Source organism: Mustelus asterias, chromosome 9 (genome assembly GCF_964213995.1).
Source record: "Mustelus asterias chromosome 9, sMusAst1.hap1.1, whole genome shotgun sequence".
Classification (NCBI taxonomy): Eukaryota; Metazoa; Chordata; class Chondrichthyes; order Carcharhiniformes; family Triakidae; genus Mustelus; species Mustelus asterias.
The window spans coordinates 95,915,265-95,938,343 of NC_135809.1; the positions used below are offsets into that span (position 1 = coordinate 95,915,265).

Below are 23,079 nucleotides of genomic sequence, written 5' to 3' on the forward strand. Positions count from 1 at the left end.
AGTGCAAAAGGAGGCCATTGGCCCATCAAGTCTGCACTGACTCTCCAAAAAAGCATTTACCCAGGCCTACCCCTCTGCCCTAGCCCCATAACCCCACACGTATACCATGGCCAATACATCCAAACTACACATCTTGGGACACTAAGGGGCAATGTAGCATGGCCAATCCACCTTATGTGCACATCTTTGTACTGTGGGAGGAAACCAGAGCACCTGGAGGAAACCCACGGAGACGCTGGGAGAACGTGCAGACTCCTCACAGTTACCCAAGGCTGGAATTGAACCAGGGTCCGTGGCATTGTGAAGCAGCAGTGCTAACCACTGTGCCACCGTGCAGCCCCCAAAAATCTGAAAATGTTTTATTATATTACTTAGATTGGTTGTAACTATGATAAAGCTACCTCTTTCTCTGTTAAACTTAAGAAAACCCATCTGGTTCTCTTATGATCACAGTACATAAACAGTTAAGCACGCACTCAAATGACATGCATATCCTTTTCCAAAACACAAAAGCCTGTTGTAGTCAGACGAGGAGAAGGAAAAGATGGGAGCCATGCAACACCTCCTCACCTAATTGTAACATGACAAATACTGGCCTTGCCTGCAATGCCCACATCCCATGAAAGAATAAAAGAAAAACACAAAGGGTAGTAGAAATCTATAACTTGTTCTACCCTAAGAAGCTGTTGAGGATAGATCAATTGTGAATTTCAAAACTGAGATTGGTAGATAAGGGTTTTGCACACTACAGAACCAAGGCAAGTAAATGAAATAGAGGTTCAGATCAGCTGTGATGCAGTACAGTATCATGGGTGTGTTGTACTGAGGAACATTGATGAGACCTTAAACTGAGGTCCCATCTGCTTGCTTGGGTGGACGTCAAAGAACCCATAGCATTATTTCGAAGACCTGGTGTCCTTGCCAATATTTATCCCTTAATCAACCTCACAAAAACAGATTATCTAGTCAATGTCACATTGCTGGTTGCTGTGCACAAATTAGCTTTCACGTTTCCTACATTTCAGAAGTTCTCCATGAACTGTAAAGTGCTTTGAGATAGCTGATGGTCATGAAAAGCAATATATAAATGCAAGTCTTCCCTTTGTTGAATGAATGGAGGAACAGATTGAGGGGCTGAATGGTCTGCTACCACTGCACAGACATATTTCCATGGGAATTTCCAGGGGAATTTCACAGTAACTTCATTGCAGTGTTAATGTAAGCCTTATTTGTGACTAATAAATAAACTTTAACTTTATTTCAGCACAAGGATGGTACCACCAATATCACTGCAAAAACCTACATACTTCTGGCTCATTGTAACTTGCTCACTTTCGTCAATGGCATGAATCAATGGCTAGCTACATAAAATAGGTAAATAAAAGGCATTATAATTTTAGGAACATAAGAACAGGAGTAGGCCATTCAGCCCATCGAGTCTGCTCTTCCGTTCAACATGATCATTGCTGATTGGACACTTCAATGTTTTTCACACCTACTATACCCATAACCCTTACGTTATTCTTAATCAGAAATCTATCAATCTCTACCTCAAACATACTGAATGAATGAGCTTCCACAGCCCTCTGGGGTAAAGAACTCCAAAGATTCACAACCCTCAAACACAGAAATACTTAAAATTCCAAAGAATTACTGTCGACAACAGTGTGGCTATCCACACCCCTACGACAAACCATGACAGTGAAGAGAAGAAGCCCAGGGTTTCTTTGCTCTGCAGAATGATCCTGAAGTGGTGGCCAACTTTGGAAGAGGAGAATGAGGCCATATTGTGTTTCATATTTGATTTGATTTGATTTATTATTGTCACATGTATTGGGATACAGTGAAAAATATTGGGGGCGATTCTCACAGCCCACTGCACAGCTTTTATAGTGCAGCGGGCTGAGAGACTCAAGCGGAGGCCTTTTAGTGGCCTCCCCAATGGGTGCCACGACCTCCGCGAGTCTCTGGCAGCTGGATTTCCAGCGCCATCAGCTCTGAGCCAGAAATCGGCCCGAAGTTGAACAAATTATTTAAATTCTCATGTTTTCCATGTAATTAGCGGACCCGGGACTGAAGTCTCCGAGCCCGCTAGCGTGTTCCCCCCACCCCCCCCAACCATCCCCCTCACCCCTCGCCAGGAGTGGTTCACTCCAGCAGGGTTTACTATAGCTCCCCACATGCGGGGAGCTAGCAGCCTGACCCCATTGGAATGAAGGTGGGCAATCGAGTGCCCCCCAGAGAGTCAAGGGCCGGGGTGGTGGACGCCCCCTGGGCATTGCTGCCTTGGCAGTGCCAGCCTGGGCCACCTGGCACAGCCCAAGGGGCAAAGTGCCAATGCCGAAGGGGCACATTGGCACTTCCCACCAGGCATTGGGCCTAATGGGGCGGGGTCTAATGGGGGCAGGGCTCTGGGGGTGATTGGTGGGGGTGAGGGGTTTCCGCTTTCATTCTGCAGTGTGATCGCGAGCAGAGGGAGGCAAGCCAGCGATCAAGGCTGGGCATTGGGGTGGGGGGCAGAACCGGGAGATCGGGGGGGGGGGCAGGAGATCATGGCGGGCTGGGGGCGGGTGCGCGTGGGCGAGGCTGGCCTAGACTTGTTAAGTGGGACAGTGATCGGGCTGTGGCGGGGTTGGAGGGCCAGTGATGCAAGTGTTGCGGGAGACCAGCAGTGTGGAGCTACTGTGCATGTTTCGATCTCAGCGCTAACGGATTGGCACACGCACAGTGGCCCACTCAGCGCTATGCTGCTGGCCTCTCCAGTGGGAATAGGTCCCGCCCATTGATTTTTCGCAAACCTCACGCTCCTGCACTCTGCAGTGCACAGAGTATGGGAGATTCATTTCGATATTCCCGCTGAAAAAACCAGCGGGATTTACTGCAGGTCTTACACAAATTCGACACTTCGAATTTTTTTCGGAGAATCGCCCCCATTGTTTCTTATGCACTATACAAACAAAACATTAATGGAGTACATAGGGGAGTGGGAAAGGAGAGGGTACAGAATGTAGTGTTACAGTCATAGCTAGGGTGTAGAGAAAGATTAGCTTAATTAGAAGGTAGGTCCATTCAAAAATTGGATGGTAGCAGGGAAGAAGCTGTTCTTGAGTTGGTTGGTATGTGATCTCAAACATTTGTATCTTTTTCCTGATGGAAGAAGGTGGAAGAGGGAGCGTGGGATCCTTGATTATACTGGCTGCATTCCAAGGCAACGGGAAGCATAGACAGAGTTAATGGGTGGAAGGCTGGTTTGCGAGATGGACTGGGCTTCATTCACGACCCTTTGTAGTTTCTTGCAGTCTTGGTCAGAGCAGGAGCCATACCAAGCTGTGATACATCCAGAGAGGATGCTTTCAATGGTGCATCTGTAAAAGTTGGTGAGAGATGTAGCAGACATGCCAATTTTCCTTAGCCTCTGGAGAAACTCAAGGTGTATGGTCCTGCTAAATATGGTGATGGAGAGCTAAACAAGCCAAAAGTCAGTACAATACTTGAGGTAGTGGCATTGATGGCCAACAATCATGATGGGAGAGAATAGAAGTTTTACAGGGAGGAAATCAACAGCTGCAGACGGTCACAGCAGTTCCTAATTCATAAGAACAAAAAGATTTCAGTGTGTGGGTCCATCAACTTCAGCACTGGAATTAAAATATCTATCCTGTGTTCTACTTCTAAAAATCCTATACATGTGCAATTAAAAAAAAACCCGGATAAAAATAGTACAATACGCACACAAAAATTCTTGGAATGGGAAGATATAAAAACAGTGACCTATCTGTGTTTGTCTTGAGTACCTTCTTTGGGAGCTATATAAAAGCTAAATTATAGGCATGCAAAGACTGCTTTATATGGTTTCTGTACGAGAGGGAGACATAAACAATTTTGGCATAATAAGTATTTGAGAGGAGCTTGGAGCTTGGCTTTCTCTGGAAAGCTGATCAGAGTTGGACTAAAATTTCCTAAACACTTTATAGGCCAAGTGTGTGGTCGATGCAACAGTGAATGGGATGAATAAATTCTGGGAGTTTTACTCCAGATGCACAGCCTCACTGAACAGTGCCTCCTGATACTGGGATCTACAGGAACTCTGATTATATAGTAAGTGCAGTGGCAAGGCCAGTTCTGATCAGTGGAGTATTGTTGATTCTGGGGAAGTTACACCTGTGCACAAAATAGAACCGCTGCCAGAACAAAAGATGTCGGGGGCGATTCTCCCAAAAAAATTTAAGTGCCCACTCGAGATTTTCCCACTCGTTTCTTTGGGTGTACATAGTTGAACGAATCTCTAGCACTCTGTGCTCTACAGCGTGCTGAGCAGGCTATTGCGCATGCACCGATTTGTCAGTGAGGAGATTGGCGCATACACACTGCCCTTCCCATCGCCAGCCTCCCAATCGCCAGTCTCCCGATTGTTTCCCAGGCCTCCCCCCACTCCTGATCGCCCACCACTATCCATGAGACTGGGATTTATTGGAAAACACCTCCCGAATAGTTCAAGTGCCTGAATCCCATGTTGAGGAGCCCATGGTCTGTTTGGTGGTCTCTGTGGTCACAGCACAGCTCATATTTCACTGTTCCTCTTTCTGCCCTAGTCCTTGGGTTTTGCAGTGGTGTCAGCAGGCACCTCTACAATGGTATCCCTTGTCAGCAAGTATCCATTGTAGCAGGTGGGTGGTCGAGGGAGTTGCTTGAGAAACTGCGGCACCTGGGAATGCCATAGAATGCACACATCATGGTGCTTCCAGGGTAACAAGCACAAAACCTGCAGCATTTGCTATCAGTATAACACACAAGTTGGACATTGAGTGAATGAAACCCCTTCTCATTAAAGGAACCCCATGGAAAATTTCTTGGCCATATGCATGTTGTCTATGAGACCTTGCATCTGGTGGAATACAGCCATGGTGCTGAGGCCACCGCCTCTCTCAGCTTAGCAGCCTGTATTGGTTCTGAACCTGATATACTAGCTGGTCCTCCTGAGGAGGGTATTTGGTGCAATGATATGGAGCTGACTGAGAGATGTCATACATTTCTCCAGTGAGCCGTTGGAGTGAAGCTGAGGCAATGAAACCTAGAGAGACACCAATATCGCATGATAACCATTATAGCTGGAGCTTACCTTCTGTACCGTCACTGGCACAGAGATTGCCCTCAGCCTCTTGGGACAGACACAGTCTCCAGCAACGCTGCTACTTCGGAGTGGCACAGTGGCACAGTGGTTAGCATTGCTGCCTCACAGCGCCAGGAACCCAGGTTCAATTCCAGCCTCGGGTGACTGTGTGGAGTTTGCACATTCTCCCTGTGTCTGCGTGGGTTTTGTTTGGGTGCTCTGGTTTCCTCCCACAATCCAAAGATGTGCAGGTTAAGTTGATTGCCCATGCTAAATTGTCCCTTACTATCAGGGGGACTATTAGGGTAAATAGGTGGGATTACGGGGATAGGGCGTGGGTGGGATTGTTGTTGGTGCAGGTTTGATGGGCCGAATGGCTTCTTTCTACACTGCAGGGATTCTATGATTCTAAGGTATCTGGAAGTAGCCCATCCTTTGTGTCGATAGACCTTGGCCGCAGGATACCTTCACCTCCATGCTGTTTTTGTTCTGGAAATGTTGGTGTTGACTATACCCCTGGATGGGGCAGAATTTGATTCCCTGGGGGCAGATAGTGCCTTAGGCTGCTACCTGTGCAGCCTGGTATCAATGAAGAATGCTTCAGGAGCCAGACAGGTATTGGCCTTCAACATTACTTGCTCCTGGGAAACCAATGTAGTCTCCGTGGCATTGTAAGTAGCAGTACTTCAAGAACATAACTCCCACCCTGGTTCATTGGGGCGGTGCAGGTCTTTTGGCCAACTTCAATGTGTACTTGCCACTGCCATGGCTATAGAAAATCCCTCCTATCCTTCAGCTCCCTGAGGGCAACAGGCAAATATTGCTATAGCAGATAAATTCACTTCAATTTAGGTCTAACCAATACCAATAATCTAAAAATGCAAAATCAAACTGGAGTACCAAAAAGAAAACCAATGCACCGAAATAACTGCAAGAAAAGGAACACTAACAGGAAAGTTCTGAATTAATGTCCAATGAAGTACAGCTTTAAAGGATCCAGCAAGGTCCTTCTGTTGTTTATCTATCTGCTGTATTCACAAACTGTGCTGTTGACAGTAACTTATAGAAATGTAGGATAGAGCGATCCAACCATCTGAATGTAATTTCCAAAGGTCTAATGAAGCTTCCACACTGGAGTAGTATGAGCAGCTGGTTTCCCCCATTACCCAGTGCAAAATTACAAGGTAGCATTGGACTGCTGAATTCTGAATGGTTAACTGCTTCTCCAATCTTCACAACCTTCCTCTCCATCCAACACCGAGCATGAGTCTGCACCACTGGCACTCACCAACAGGAAACCGTCAGGCTGACCGGGTTTAAGTGTGGCCGGGTGGCACAGTGGTTAGCACTGCTGCCTCACAGTGCTAGGGACCCGGGTTCAATTCTGGCCTTGGGTGACTGTGTGGAGTTTGTATGTTCTCCCCATGTCTACGTGGTTTCCCTCCCACAGTCCAAAGATGTGAGGATTAGGCGGATTGGCCATGCCAAATTGCCCCTTAGTGTCAGGGGGATTGACAGAGTAAATACTTGGGTTATGGGGATAGGGCCTGGGTGGGATTGTTGTCGGTGCAGGTTCAATGGGCCGAATGGCCTCCTTCTGCACTGTAGGGATTCTATGATACCCTTCGATCTGATTACTCATTCAGAGAAACAATATCAGTCGCCAGCTCCTCATCAGTCTTTGAAAATGTGATCTGCTCCTTATTGGTGGCTTACTCCATTATTCATGAAAAGAGTACAGTATTTGTTACTGTTGCATTAAGTAGTGATGACTGGGATGATAGTGAGGCCACACACAGGTAGGTATAAGTGCTGTAATTCAAACACTCAGCGCTGTTGATGTTATTAACAATATCAGGAGAGCCGTGACTGAATTACAGCCTTAAGCACAATGTTCTGTTCTGTCTTTGCATTTTACAAGTGGGCAGGCATGATACAAGGGTCTGATGTAGGTGAAAAGGAGATGATGTTGAAAGCTTATTGAAAACTAGAATGTATTCGACATCACATAACCAGTGTGATTATATTACAGCTTTACTTTCAGCGGTGTTCAGTATATCCAACACGGTATTATGATTTATTCATTCCAGGTGAGATAATTAAACAGTATAAAAACAGAGGTGTAAAGCACAACGACTCAAAGGGCTCATCTGGGCACTTTTGCTCACGGGTAAACTTTGTCCTAGTCAACTTTGCATTGCTTATCTCAAACGCTTCACTAGCAAAGGATATCTTTGTACTTCCTTTTACTTCAGTTCCTTCCATTACCTCGAGGCAATAGCAGTTGCTGGATGTCCTCTGGGACATCGTCTGGGATCTTATCAAGATTGTTCATTCTTTATGTCGAGTCAAGACAATAGTTGTGACAAGATACATTACCCATGAGATGCATGCCAAACTCAAACCTGCCCTCAACAGACTTACATGCATTTTCCAACAGGGGAGCACTAAATAGTAAAGATGAGCTGGGGAATCTGGCAAATTTAAAAGTGATAAATAAATACAGTCAGGAAATTTACTTGAATGCGTTAACCATTGCACAGAGTAAATGAAACCCCCCTGGGTAACTATCACTTGTGCAGAAAAATAAATGACTGCTGTAGGCTCGCTGACCAGTTTGTGAAATATTGATGGAAACAAGTACTTACAGTTGTGTTCAGTGATAATCCAATTCTATGAGTGAAACCAGTGTTTCTGTCAGACGTATTTGCTATTGCAGGCAAAAATTCATCTCCCTGTGTATCAATCACAATTTAGTTTTTAATGTCAGTCTTATATTTATTATATTTCTCAGTGAAAGATTCAACGGTGCTGCCAACTAGGGTTGTGAATGCAATAATGGGAGATGCAACTTCACTGACAGCCCAAAATCCATAAAGTGCATATATGGCAGTGTATACAATATTGGACTAGCAAATCCCATTATGGCATGCTGTGAAAATGTATTCAATACATTTGATAAGTGGTGGGCTAGCACCATAAAATTAATCTTGTAAGTTGTTGGATAGGCCTTTTCACTATAGTGTCTATGGGGACTGGAACTGTCATCCATACACTCTGGCCTATAGACAAGGGGTGAACTTGAAACATCCAGCGGTAGCCGCTCAGATATATGAGCATTTTTTAAAAAATTCATTTGTGGGACATGGGTGTCACTGGCTGGCCAGCATTTATTGCCCATCCCTAGTTGCCCTCAGTGGGCAATTGAGAGTCAATCACATTGCTGTGGCTCTGGTGTCACATGTAGGCCAGACCAGGTAAGGACAACAGATTTCCTTCCCTAAAGGATGTTAGTGAATCAGATGGGTTTTTCCGACAATGAACAATGTTTTCATGGTCAGCAGAAGATCCTGAATTCCAATTGCTATTAACACAAAAAGACACCACCACAATTTCTTGGGAAATTGGCAGGAAATGCAGCCTTGCAAGCGTCACCCATGCTCAAAACACAAATAAAGAGCTTGTGTGCCCGACCAACTCCTCAAGTTAAAAAGCCCGTGTTAAAATGAGGTACCAATGATGCACAGAGCTTGCAAAAGCATTGACTGACATGGAAACTTTAATATTTACAACTCTGGCAACATTCCAACTAATTGAGGGGGACACTGCATTTCACTTCAGTGGGGCGTTGCACCAAGGGAAAGTAAAGATTCCCTGAAACTCTTCAAAGCAGAACAAGGACTTACTCATTATCACGGAATCGTCAATAAACAAACTCACCAGTCATTCAGCTGCGACTTTGCTCTGCTATTTATGGGACCTTGCTGTGCACAACATTGTTACTCTATTTCAATGCGAAAAGTCATTCATTGTGGGTGAAGCATTTTGAATCATTTTGGTGATGCAATAAAATAAATACATGTCTGCATACACAAGCGCACAAATCTTCAAATAAGAAGTACCTTCTATTTAATTGTCTGATAATCCTATATGCAGCAAAGGACATTATCTGTACATCGTATAGCAGGGCTCAATCACCTTCTGATTTGGGGGCGGCACGGTGGCACAGTGGTTAGCACTGCTGCCTCCCAGCGCCAGGGACCCGGGTTCAATTCCAGTCCTCGGGTCACTATCTGTGTTGAGTTTGCACATTCTCCCCATGTCTGCGCGGGTTTCCTCCAGGTTCTCCGGTTTTCTCGCTCAATCCAAAGATGCGCGGGTTAGGTTGATTGGCCATGCTAAATGGACCCTAGTATCAGGGAGATTAGCAGGGTAAATATGTGGAGTTATGGGAATAAGGCCCGGATGGGATTGTGGTTGGTGCAGACTCGATGGGCCAAATGGCCTCCTTCTGCACTGTAGGTATTCTATGATTCTATGATTTATATTTCGGAAACAGACTGTTCCTTACCTCTTTTAATTGAATTTTACCTAAGTTTACACCGTTGTCTCAGGATTTCCATAGCTCCCACTTTATACATAATATTAATATATTCTGTTTACAATTTAAAAATTGTCCGAGTAACTTGCAATACCAATTCTCTGCTTATAATATTTTCCTCTATCCTCCAGTACTATATCTGTGAAGTGGAAAATGCTAGTACAGCACAGATGCCACAGTCCTCTGAGCCATTGAGGTCCCAGAGCTTCAATGTCCCCTCGCTCTTATAACCTAATTTATTTATCATGGTACTACTTCTGATCTTCTCAACAAAATACAAAGAATTATTTTAAATAAAGATGCTACCGGAACTTGATGGATTGAGTTATAAGGAGAGGCTGAATAGATTGGGATTTTTTTCTCTGGAGTGTAGGAGGCTGACGGGTGACCTTATAGAAGTCTATAAAATAATGAGGGGCATGGACAAGGTAGATAGTCAATATCTTTTCCCAAAGGTAGGGGAGTCTAAAACTAGAGGGCATAGGTTTAAGGTGAGAGGGGAGAGATACAAAAGTGTCCAGAGGGGCAATTTTTTCACACAGAGGGTGGTGGGTGTCTGGAACAAGCTGCCAGAGGTAGTAGTAGAGGCGGGTACAATTTTATCTTTTAAAAAACATTTAGATAGTTACCTGGGTACGATGGGTATAGAGAGATATGGGCCAAATATGGGCAATTGGGATTAGCTTAGGGGTTTTAAAAAGAAAGGGCGGCATGGACAAATTGGGCCGAAGGGCCTGTGACTCTATGAAATAACTTTGTGTTTTTCTTTCTGGTGATATATTTACCTTTATCACAGTATTATCTCCCTCTCCTTCCAAACTGGGAAAATCTATAGCAATAATAGGCAAAATCTTACTCAAGAATAGCAGAGTATTGGTTCTGGCAAGAAAAACGGTGTGTTTCTCTCCAAAACAACATGCCGATTTTCTCTTCCGATCTTACCACACACTGCCACAAAAAAAAACAGGTGGGCATGTTTCACGTTGCCAAGTGGGTGATGAGATAGCTGGGGCAAGCTTGGGGGCCTCAACACATTGGCAAAGCTCAGCTGCACTGTGATCGGGCACCATGTTTAAAGGAACCCCAATCAGACCAAACAGTGACACCCTCTCCAGTGGCCCCAGCCCACCATGGAGATCTCAGGGTCCCCTCCCCTGATCAGAGTCGGCTGTGCTCCCATCCCCCAACCGATCATAGCTGGCATTTCATAGTTGGCAGTGAGGGGGGAGGTGGGGGTTGGGGGGGGTGGGGGGGGGGAAGAGTGCCGGCAAACAGTCATCACTGGCACCACCAGCTCCAATGTCTGCTCCCCCTCACCCCCACCACCATAAATAAATGAATCTTTCATCCCCCACGAGGCTCCCATTGGCATCGGTCCCTGGCGCTGTCAATCAACCTAACCTGGTTAGGTCACTGGAGACGAGCAGTGTAAATTGGAAATTACAATCACGCCGGTGAGATCCATGACCTCCGGGGTTTTGCCGAATCTTGTTCCCCCCCCCACCCCGCCCCCCTCACTGACATTGCCACAGACGGCGAGCATGGGCTCAAGATCGCCTCCACGATGTGTGAATTTGTGGGCAGCACGGTGGCACAGTGGTTAGCACTGCTGCCTCACAGCTCCAGGGATCTGGGTTTGATTCCCGGTTTGGGTCACTGTCCATGTAGAGTTTGCACATTCTCCCTGTGTCTGCGTGGGTTTCCTCTGGGTGCTCCAGTTTCTTCCCACAGTCTAAAGATGTGTGGGTTAGGTTGATTGGCCATGCTAAATTGCCCCTTAGTGTCCCAGGATTTGTAGGTTAGAGGGATTAGCAGGGTGAATGTGTTGGAGATAGGGCCTGAGATGGGATTGTTGTCGGTACAGACTCGATGGGCCAAATAGCCTCCTTTTGCACTGTAGGATTTCTATGATTTCTAATTTTAGGTGCATAGTGCTCGCGTCCTTTTCTTTTCATGTGAGCCACCACCACTGGATCAAGGAGTGAATCATGTTGTCTCCAGGTGTATAAGCTATTTGGAAAGTTAGACATTCTGAACTGTGATGCTTTGGCCTGAGCTTTCAACCAAGGCGGGTCGTGGGAGTAAATACTAACTCCACTGGAAGGCAATAATTGTGTCAATTATCCAGGTCCCTTAAAGTATCAATAACAAAAAAAAACAACAAGCCCTTGAAAACCATTTAACCTCATCAAGCCTAATTATGTATGCTTGGCTGAGAGCCCAGATGTTCATTTCACTTGTTGAAACAACTGCACTCCAGGGAAATCTATGGAGGTGATTTTCTGCCTGCATTAGCTGTCAGCGGGAATGGTGACATGGGAACAAAATATCGTGAGAGTCAGGAGATGCAATTCTCGCAGGCGGGATCATGTTTCCCGATTTTCCCTAACCCTCGCTAGTCACATCACGAGGATACTGCCCAGAGAGGGTGAGAACCTCATTTAAATATATCTAAATAAATTTTAATACCATTAAAGGGTTTCCCAACCATATGATTCCACCTGAGGGAATAGTGAAACCTCGCTAATGTGACGCATGTGGATAAAGTTCGCAACAGCTGAGAGGACGGAACAGTCAAGGGAATTCCGCTGGGGCGTGCAAGGTTAGTATAGTTCACAGGGGAGGAGAGGGACATGTGCAGGCAGTGCCCCGGGCACAGGTTGGCACTACCAGGTTGGCACTATCTGGGGAGCCCAATGGGAGTGTTCCTATTATGTGTGGCGGGGGCGGGAGCACCAAGATCTTTGAACCTTGGACTTGGCAGTGACAGGGGAATAGCCATTGAGAATGGGCACCTGACATTGGCAGAGGAGCTAGCAGTAAGGGGGAGGAGTGCCGGCAATACTGCTGAGGTGGTTTTTGGCTGTGGGAGGTGGGGGAGAGAGCACCCAGTGATAGCACCAAGGATGGGAGAGAGCCCCAGATGATTGTACCAGCTCCAGACATGGGGGGAGGGGAGAGGCCCCAATACTTTTGTGATGGGGTGGGGGGTTGCTGGGGGAAGTTTTAACTCTCTGCTGATTGGGGCGCCCTTTAAAGGTGGCCTTGCCAGCTCTGTCATGCCCGGCCCGGTCAGACTGATGGCGTAAACCATGCCCTCAGGTTTTTTTTGTCAGACAGTCAGAGAATGTGGTCTGCAAACTCGACAGTGCATCTGAAGAGATACACGCCTGTTTTCAGACAAAGCATGACGTTTTGATAAATTGGGGGAAAATTCCACCCATTGTTAATTGAAAGCTCAGAATCGCTGACCTCTGCAGTCAATTTCACCACGTTAATGTTAAGTAGTTCCAAGGCCTTGAATTTTTCTTATTGATACATTAAAGGGTTTGGGTGATTAGTCCCTTTATTGCCTACTTGTGAAGTTATATTTTTTTAATTATAGCAGAAAGTTACGCATGAATTACTTCTTAAAATCTTTCTTCAAAAATCCTACTTTCAACCTAAGGCGGGATTTTCCAGCCCCTCCTGCAGCGTATTTTCTGGTGATGGAGGCGGCTTGCCATTGGTGAATTTCCCATTCGGGAATGGTTTCGGGAATCCCGGAATTGGGACCCACCCGCCATTTTCAAAGAGCATCCGAGTAATCCTGAATCGGTGAAAATCCAGGCCCTTGAATAGCAAGTGGGAATGCAAGTCACATAATTACAAAATCAGTTGACTTTTGATTTAAGTTCTCTCAACTTAAACATTTCCCTTGTGCATGAAGTTTTACTCACATGTAAAGTTTCGGATGGTAGATAGTCTGATTTTGTTATAGAAATTCCCGTTGGTCGGTCTGTGCAATATCCCTAAAAAGAAACGTAAATACCATTTAAATGGATCTGTAGCTGACTCTAACAATTTTAATTATAATTAAAACTGCAAACTTTAATTATTAAACTTACTCCCTGCCATTATTTGGTGTGGCAGGAGTGCAATACTATATAAGATATAAGATAGAAGCATTCAAAGTACAAAGCTCCCATTCTGATTTCCTTAAGACAGAAATATAACCCATATGGCAAAATTGTCTCAGAAATTGGCAAAGTCTGACTTTTTCCATCATGGCACTTCGGGAAAATAATTCCAGGCACAGGTTCTGCACTGTATGACCAGTGGGTGGCCTCAGATTTGCCCGTCTACCATCACCTCAGCACTTCAATGATCTGGATGCCTTATTTAAAGGCCGCCCCTGCGCACAACAAGCACACTTTGGAGTGTGCTGCAAAGTCATGGCTGCCAGACCCAGAAAACATTCTGTACCCAATTTCTCCAATGCCTCGGTTGAGCGCCAGCTGGATGCAGTGGAGGCCCGCCACGATGTACTTTACCCACGCAGTGGGCAAAGACCTGCAAGCAAGATCACCAATCCAGTATAGGAGTCAGTGGCAGTGGTGGTCAGTGCCAATGCCCTGCAGAAGTGGACAAGTGCCACAAGAGAATGAACAATCTTCCCCATTCAGCCAGGGCAAGTCAACTCTTCTCATCACTCATCTACAGGGATCTTACTCAGTTCAAAGGACATCACCACTGAATCTCCCAAAGATATCTTCATCTCCCCTGTAGGTCATGTCTTCATCACCTCCCTGTTCCCACTCACCTTTCACACATGCCAGGCATCCTTATCATCTGTCCATAAGACCATAAGACCATAAGACATAGGAGCGGAAGTAAGGCCATTCGGCCCATCGAGTCCACTCCACCATTCAATCATGGTTGATTTCAACTCCATTTACCCGCTCTCTCCCCATAGCCCTTAATTCCTCGAGAAATCAAGAATTTATCAATTTCTGTCTTGAAGACGCTTAACGTCTCGGCCTCCACAGCCCTCTGTGGCAATGAATTCCACAGACCCACCACTCTCTGGCTGAAGAAATTTCTCCTCATCTCTGTTCTAAAGTGACTCCCTTTTATTCTAAGGCTGTGCCCCCGCGTCCTAGTCTTCCCTGCTAATGGAAACAACTTCCCTACGTCCATCCTATCTAAGCCGTTCATTATCTTGTAAGTTTCTATTAGATCTCCCCTCAACCTCCTAAACTCCAATGAATACAATCCCACGATCCTCAGACGTTCATCGTATGTCAGGCCTACCATTCCCGGGATCATCTGTGTGAATCTCCGCTGGACCCGCTCCAGTGCCAATATGTCCTTCCTGAGGTGTGGGGCGCAAAATTGCTCACAGTACTCCAAATGGGGCCTAACCAGTGCTTTATAAAGCCTCAGAAGTACATCCCTGCTTTTGTATTCCAAGCCTCTTGAGATAAATGACAACATTACATTTGCTTTCTTAATTACGGACTCAACCTGCAAGTTTACCTTTAGAGAATCCTGGACTAGGACTCCCAAGTCCCTTTGCACTTTAGCATTATGAATTTTGTCACCGTTTAGAAAATAGTCCATGCCTCTATTCTTTTTTCCAAAGTGCAAGACGTCGCACTTGCCCACGTTGAATTTCATCAGCCACTTCTTGGACCACTCTCCTAAACTGTCTAAATCTTTCTGCAGCCTCCCCACCTCCTCAATACTACCTGCCCCTCCACCTATCTTTGTATCATTGGCAAACTTGGCCAGAATGCCCCCAGTCCCGTCATCTAGATCGTTAATATATAAAGAGAACAGCTGTGGCCCCAACACTGAACCCTGCGGGACACCACTTGTCACCGGTTGCCATTCTGAGAAAGAACCTTTTATCCCAACTCTCTGCCTTCTGTCTGACAGCCAATCGTCAATCCATGTTAGTACCTTGCCTCGAATACCATGGGCCCTTATTTTACTCAGCAGTCCTGGTACACATCCTGCTTACATGCTCTCTATCTGTCTTCATGTGGGATGCGCTGGCTCACAGCAAGAGGGATAGATCCCAGATGCTAGAAGAATGCCAGAACTCAAGCTCCTCATGGATTCTGAGGAGACAGCTGATCAGCTAGCGTGTGAGAATCTGGGTCATTCCTGTGCTTATAGTGAGGTTGGTTGTGCTCAACCAAACATGCGGATCCAGCACTGCAGCATCCACCAGATTGAGTGACCTCTTCTTCCGGGTGCTTTGGTTTCCTCCCACATTCCAAAGATGTGCGGGTTAAGTTGATTGGCCATGCTAAATTGCCCCTTAGTGTCAGGGTGATTAGCAGGGAGCAGCAGATGACCAGGATGCATGAGATCTTCTGTGGATTGTATCGCAGGCTTCTTCCAGACCAGACCAAGCTTTGGAACCTCATTTCCAGCATCCCTATGGAGTGCTGCATCAAAGTGGGAGTTGCAGCACAAGCTTCATTGTATCTTATCTCAGCTGCACTCTGTGACCTCACCTCCTCAGGGGGTAGGCCTTGCCCCTGAAGAGCCAACCCTGCAGTCACGGTGAAGGCTGAAAGGTGTCAGGAATCTAAGAACGGCCGTAAATGTAGGAGTCATGCAACCCCTCCCACCCCCGCGGGAATCGAGCACACACCTGCAGGATGCACTTGGTGTGTTCGCAGACCAGCTGAACATTCAGCGAGTGGAAGCCTTTGCAGTTCACATAGTTGACAGCTCAATGCCACGGAGCTCTGTGCCTTGTGAATGCAGTCGATAGAACCCTGGCTTGCCTGATCCAGGTTGAAATAGATGAATTTGTGTGTCATCAGGAAGATTGTGTCCGTGACCTCCTGGATGTACTTGCGTGCGGAGGCTTGTGGAATCTTGCAGAGACCTGTGGAGCCCTGACAGGAGGCACTGGTGGAAAAGTGAGCACCGTGGTCAATTTCAGCAACACTGGCAGTGGATGTCCTCCAAGTCTCCAAATCCTGTAGCAGATGGCAGATCTGGCCAACCAGTTCCCTGGACATGTGCAGTCTTCAGTGATGCTTGTGCTCAGACATCATCAGGTATGTCAAGCTCTATCTGTATACCTTAGGTTTAGTGAGGTGAAAACGAGTGACAGCTCTCTGGGATTTATCCTCTGCACGTTGAGCAGGCCATGCCATCCCTTCCTCTTGACGGTTCTGCTCCCACCTTTGGTGACCCTGGCGCCACCATTGACATCTTCTTTTTCTCTGCTGCCTTTCTGCGAGAAGAATGACAGTGAGATTATCCGACTCCATGGCCGGGATTCTCCCAGTCCGCTGCGCTGCTCGAGGGCAGGCCAGGAGACAACAGCGGGGAGCCTTTCGCAAGATTCATGACCAGTGTCCGGCTGCTTGTGAGTTTCCAAGGTGCTTTTTTTTTGGTGCAATCAGCTCCGCGCCGGAAATCTGCGCAGAGCTGATTATCATTCGGAAATTAACATTTCCATATTATTAGTGGGCCCAGGATGGTAGTCTCTAAGCCCGCTAACGTCTCCGGCCCCCCCTGCTGGGAGAGGTTCCCACCAGCAGGGTTCACAATTGATGCCCATGAACAAGAAACAGGTGTCCTCATTCTGCTGGTGGGGACAGAGGCCATTGAGGCCCCCCTGGGAGGTCGGGGACTAAGGGGGTGCCCCTTGGTCAGCTGGCCAGGGACCCAGGTTCAATTCCAGCCTCAGGTAACAGTGTGGAGTTTGCACATTCTCCCTGTGCCTGCGTGGGTTTCTTCTGGGTGCCCCGGTTTCCTCCCACAGTCCAGAGATGTGCAGGTTAGGTTGATTGGCCATGATAAATTCTCCCTTAGTGCCAGGGGGATTAGTTTGGTAAATATATGGAGTTATGGGGATAGGGCCTGGGTGGGATTGTTGTCAGTGCAGACTCGATGAGCCAGATGGCCTCCTTCTGCACTGTAACTATTCTATGATTCTATGAGTTGGCACCCTGACACCCTGGCACTGTCCGTTGGGCATCTTGGCACTGCTCATTGGGCCCTATACCAGAAGGAAGCCCTGAAGACATTGCTGTTCAGATTTGCCTGTGACTATTCCCCACCAACCCCCCACCATCTCTCTCCACCATCACACTGAATATGCAGAGCCGCAAAAGGAGGCTGTTTGGCCCATCATGTCCATGCCAGCCTGAGGACATCCATGTGCCCTTTCTAATCCTACCTTCCTGCACCCGGTATATGGAGCCAATAATAATATGCTGATGCATTATAACAGCATTTCGCGTGTTGAACGGTGGAAAACGTGGTCTGCCACTGACTGGGGGAAGGGATGATCGTGTCCTGCATTTAGGCTGCTGAGAAAGGCTTCCTCACAATATTTTCTGCTTACGCTGCCAAACCCGCCCACTGTGAAAAGGAGCAGAAAGTCCCAGCCATAGTCTTGAATATTGCTTTTCACAAAATGGTGCTCTTGATGTTTATTGTCACTGAGGTAGGTGCTGGGAGACAGAAGCATCATCCATTGCTGAAAACTAAGATCAACTTGATTCAATAAATGGTGATTTTTTTTCTAAATGTACAAAATGTGTTATTTCAGATCAGAGATGAACAGAAAGTGAACATTCATGACCTGAGTGCACAACAAGTGCTGTCATTATCTAACAAAGGGCAGTGATGCAAGGGTTTCAAGCATTTTTCTTTTATGTTAGGAAGTTATAGTTCTTTTTGTAAGGGCTAGAAAATGAAATGGAATGATTTGGAACATTGTAGGTCACGGGTTTTTAAAATCCTAACTTAGATAATAGAAAGTAGCACACGTGATATCTTCAAAGCTTAGGCTTCACTTCAGTCCCAAGAAGGGCTAGGCCGGTGATGGGGAAGTGGAAACAAATGAGTTGCTGGGTGGGAACGGCACGGTGGCACAATGGTTAGCACTGCTGCCTCACGGCGCCAGGGGCCCAGGATCGACTCCCGGCTTGGGTCACTGTCTGTGCAGTGTCTATACATTCTCCCCGTGTCTGCACGGGTTTCCTCCGGGTGTTCCAGTTTCCTCCCACAGTCCAAAAGACGTGCTGGTTAGGTGCATTGACCATGCTAAATTCTCCCTCAGTGTACCCGAACAGGTGCCGGAGTGTAGCGACTAGGAGATTTCCACAGTAACTTCATTGTAGTGCTAATGTAAACCCACTTGTGACACTAATAAATAAACTTTAAAAAACTTTGAACCCTCCCATTTCCATCTATATATATGTCCATGTGCTTCTGCTCTGATGGTGAATGTTTGTTTCAGGAAGTCTTTGCCATTTCAGTGTAGTCCTGGAATTGATGGGGCTTTCCTATAGGTGGAGGTGAGTGCAGATCTGTTAAAGCAGTGGTTCCCAAACTTTTTTCACTGGGCCGCACTTTCGGAATAAAAATTTGTTCGTGCCACACCAAATGTTTTATTGATAAGAAACACATTCAAAAACAAAAAAAAACAACTCCGAGCAGTGTTTGATTCATAACATAAGAACATAAGAAATAGGAGCAGGAGTAGGCCATCTAGCCCCTCGAGCCTGCCCCGCCATTCAATAAGATCATGGCTGATCTGAAGTGGATCAGTTCCACTTACCCGCCTGATCCCTAGAACCCCTAATTCCCTTACCGATCAGGAATCCATCTATCCGTGATTTAAACATATTCAACAAGGTAGCCTCCACCACTTCGTGGGAAGAGAATTCCAGAGATTCACCACCCTCTGAGAGAAGAAGTTCCTCCTCAACTCTGTCCTAAACTGACCCCCCTTTATTTTGAGGCTGTGCCCCCTAGTTCTAGCTTCCTTTCTAAGTGGAAAGAATCTCTCCACTTCTACCCTATTCAGCCCCTTCATTATCTTATAGGTCTCTATAAGATCCCCCCTCAGCCTTCTAAATTCCAACGAGTACAACGAGTATAACATAGAAAACAACTACTTTATGATATGGTCATGGGACATCCAGAAAGTATAAAACAATGCATCACTTGATGCTCTTGCTCTCACTTTGGAAGAATATCTATCCATGTTTAAATGTTTCTTTGATTGTCCTTGAATCTTCCCGCCACACTTGCCATCCTCTCTCGCCGCACCAGTGTGATGCGCCGAACCATTTGGGAACCACTGTGCTAAAGCCATGTTGTCGGGGTGGGAGGGGATATACCAGGCCTTTCACTTCATATTCTAGACTAAAAGGACACTGCAAAAGTGCAGTTGAACAATGTGCTATAGTTTGTTTTCGAATCTTTGTCACTCAAAGATCCATAGCTGGTGGCAGGACGAAGAAGTAGGAACCATTTTCAAAGTTAATCCGCACCCCCTCCCACCCCCACCACCCCTTCAGATATTAATGTTAAATCCGGATAGCTAGCAACAGCAGGAAGAAGGTTCTGATTTCTATGGCATGGCTAGTTAGCAGCTCCCTCATCCATTCATGTTAGGGCAATCAGAGGGCAAGTCTGCACAAGGGATAACCTCAGGCCACATTGTTTATGGTCTCCTCAGCTAATAACAACAAGGCCTTCCTGTCCACTCTATCTGGATCCCTCATAGAGTTATACACTTCAGTTACGTTTCCTTCAGTCTCTGAAAACAACCCTTATCCAATCTTTCCTCACAACTAAAATTCTCGATGCAGATAATTTTGTAAATCTCCTCGGCACTCTTTCTAGTGAAATTGCATCCTTCCTCTAGCACAATGACCAGAACTGCATCAGTACTCCAGCTATAGGTTGACCAGCCTTTCTTCAGTTCTGGCACAACTTCCTTGCTCATATTCTATATGTCCTGGGTAAAAAAGTCTTTTTAATTCTTTCGGCGGATGTCCATACTTAGTTCCCCGCTGAACTGAGTGTCTCAATTTCAGAGGGCATTTGAGAGTCAACCACGTTGCTGTGGTCTGGAGTCACATGTAGGCCAGGCCAGGTAAAAATGATATATTCCCTTCCCTAATGGACATCAGTGAACCAGATGGATTTTTTTTATAGCAACCAACAATGGTTTCACGGTCATTATTAGAATTTTAATTCCAGATTTTTATTGAATTCAAACTTCACCATCTGCCATGGTGGGATTCAAACCAGGGTCCCCGCAGCATCACCTTAGGTTTACCACTAGTCGAGCAACAATACCACTATGCCACCACCTCCCATATCCTATATATCTTCTTGACCACCTTATCTACCTGTCTAGCCACTTTCAGGAAACAGTAGGCAGATGTTCCAAGATCCCTCTGTTCCTCTATACTCCTCAATATCCTATTTATTTGTGTATTCCCTTGTCATGTTAGCATTCTCCAAATGTATTCCCTCACATTTCTCCATATTAAACTCCATTTGGCACTCCTCTGCTCACCTGATTAATTCATTGGTATCTTCCTGCAGTTTACAGTCTTCACTATTAACCACACAGTCAATCTTTGTATCATCTTAATTAATGCCATCTAGATTTAATTCCAAATCATTGTTATATATCCCAATAAGCAATGGATCTGACACTGAGCTTTGAGGAACTCCACTACAAACAGCTTCCTGTCATAAAACCCCACATTAACCCTTTGCTTCAACCTCTGAGCCAATTTCGGATCAAACTTGTCAGTTTACCTTTTATACCAAAGACTTTTACCTTTGTGACCAGTTTGCCATCTGGGACTTTATCGGAAGCCTCACTAAAATCCAGGTGGACTACATCAAATGTACTACCCTCATTGACCCTACTTGTTACCTCCTCAAGCATTCCCTGCAGGCTCAACTATTGTTTGTTTACAGTTAGCTGTGTTCTGCACTTTGTCCATCTTTTTAATATAAAGAGAAAAGCTGTCTGAAACATTTTTACTTAAGGCATTTCCCACTCCTGATTAGATCAAAATAAAACTCTCTCTTGTCCATACCATTAATGTGCCATAATACTAACCTCTTATTATCATACTAGTTCAGGATGATTTCTTTCCCCTCATTTTTTCCTATTACCTGCTTTCATGACCTTTATAAAATTGTTAATTTGTGTCAAATGTTGATGCTTGTGTCCCCAGTATGTAGCTGGATGTCAATTTTTGGTAGGTCATTATATTATTTTTCACTGTTTTAATTTGTCCAATTATCACCTCTGCATTCCTCTCCTAAAAAAGAAAAAAGAAGTTTCTTTTCTGCAGCCTCTTCAGGGCATTTCAATATGCTTTGTACATACCGGCATGGCCTCCTTGTTGGTTCCTAACCCTTGGCCATTTAGCATGCGCTGGCCATGAAAGTTCAGTTTTGATTGATTTCACCTTATCTCCTTGCAATTCCCAGGAGAGAACTAAATAGATTAGGAATTCAGTTCATAGAATAATGGACATGAACTCTTGTCTGAATGCTGTTGTACCAATGTATTAGAGAAGTGTCACCGATGTGGTATTAGTAGGAGAGCACTTTGTTTTCATGTTATGCAGTATGCTTCTTCTCTGATATTCTAATCTCAAATTTCTCTTGTCACTCACACCCCAATGACAAAAGTCGTCATCGTTAGAAAATCCTAATGTGAAAATTTCAAACATGATTCGGGCCTGAAATGTAAATGTGGTTGAGAACAGCAAACTGTATCTGTCACTAAATTGGCACAATGGATGGTACATTTCAACAAAAGTAACTTGCATTTGTAACATGCCAAAAGGTAAAAAGAGTTACAACATGAATAACTCCTCCTAGGCTGGTATCCCTGCATCAAATTTGGATTTATCTACACAGTAAGCAACATTCAGACAGGTACTTCCTTGTACAGAGTATAAACCTGGTAGCAGGTGCCGGAGCGTGGCGACCAGGGGATTTTCACAGTAACTTCATTGCAGTGTTAATGTAAGCCTAATTAATAAACATGAATTAAAACTCCATATTGTGTACACATGTAGGGTTCCCTGATTACAAAAGCCACTACTGCCTTAATCTGCGGGCTCTAAGAGGTCCACATCATGGGCCTCGTTAAAGTCATTACACAACACCATCACAGAAAAATGTTCTGAAAAATGGGTACCAAACCAGAAAAGGAAATATTGGAATTGGGAGACTTTAGGAGCATTGGGTTTTAAGGACAATCTTAAACTGAAAGAGGGAGATACAGAAACCAAAGAGTGTAAGGATGGAATTTCAGTTTGCAGGGTCTAGGTGACTGAAGGGTCATCTGCCAATGGTGTTCGAAAAAGAGGGAGGCACATGTGGTTAGAGGCAAAGGAAAAGACAGTTCAGTAGATGGGTATTGTTTACAGTGATAGGAAACAAAGAGGCATGAAAGAATTTGAAAACAAGATACTCATTTAAAATTTCAGAAATTGGAAGACTGGATGGCAACAGAGATCAGTGAGGACAGGCCTTTTAGGAGAGCAGGACTTGGTGCAGGGTAGGATAAGGACAGCAGAAATTCAGATGAGCTAAACTTCTGTATTTTTGACTACTGAGTTTCCCAAGCCCTGGGAGTCCAACAGGATATTAAATTTAAATCAGAATCCCAACTGCACTGTGGGAGCCTGATTTGAATATGTTGGTGCAAACTTGCACACTTCAAAAGCCATCACCAGCCATAGTTTCTCTTTCAATCGCTAAAGTATGACCTCTAGAATTCCTCAAGGACTGGTCTTTAGCCAACATTTGTTCACATCACTAACAAGATCCAAAGACATGCGCCTTGCTACCAGCGCTTCCATAAAATAGTAACCCATGCGCACGTGGAACTTTGGAGATGCAATCCCCAACTTTTATTTTTAATCCCCTGCCACTCCCTCATGGCAATCTCTCATCTATCATGGGAAGCGCTGGTACCAAGGCGCATGTCTTTGGATCTTGTTAGTGATGTTGG

The 23,079-nt window shown here is 45.5% G+C and overlaps 1 protein-coding gene across 1 annotated transcript in view; it reads right to left on the bottom strand.

Moving 5' to 3' along the window:
- The window catches only part of saxo4 (stabilizer of axonemal microtubules 4), a 106,716-nt gene that overhangs the window by 46,047 nt on the left and 37,590 nt on the right, over positions 1 to 23,079 (bottom strand). The window contains exons 7-8 of the mRNA XM_078220604.1: positions 13,211 to 13,282; positions 7,759 to 7,845 (exon numbers count right to left, since the gene is read on the bottom strand). Coding sequence (XP_078076730.1) covers positions 7,759 to 7,845; positions 13,211 to 13,282 — 159 coding nt within the window. The remainder of the gene's footprint in view (positions 1 to 7,758; positions 7,846 to 13,210; positions 13,283 to 23,079) is intronic.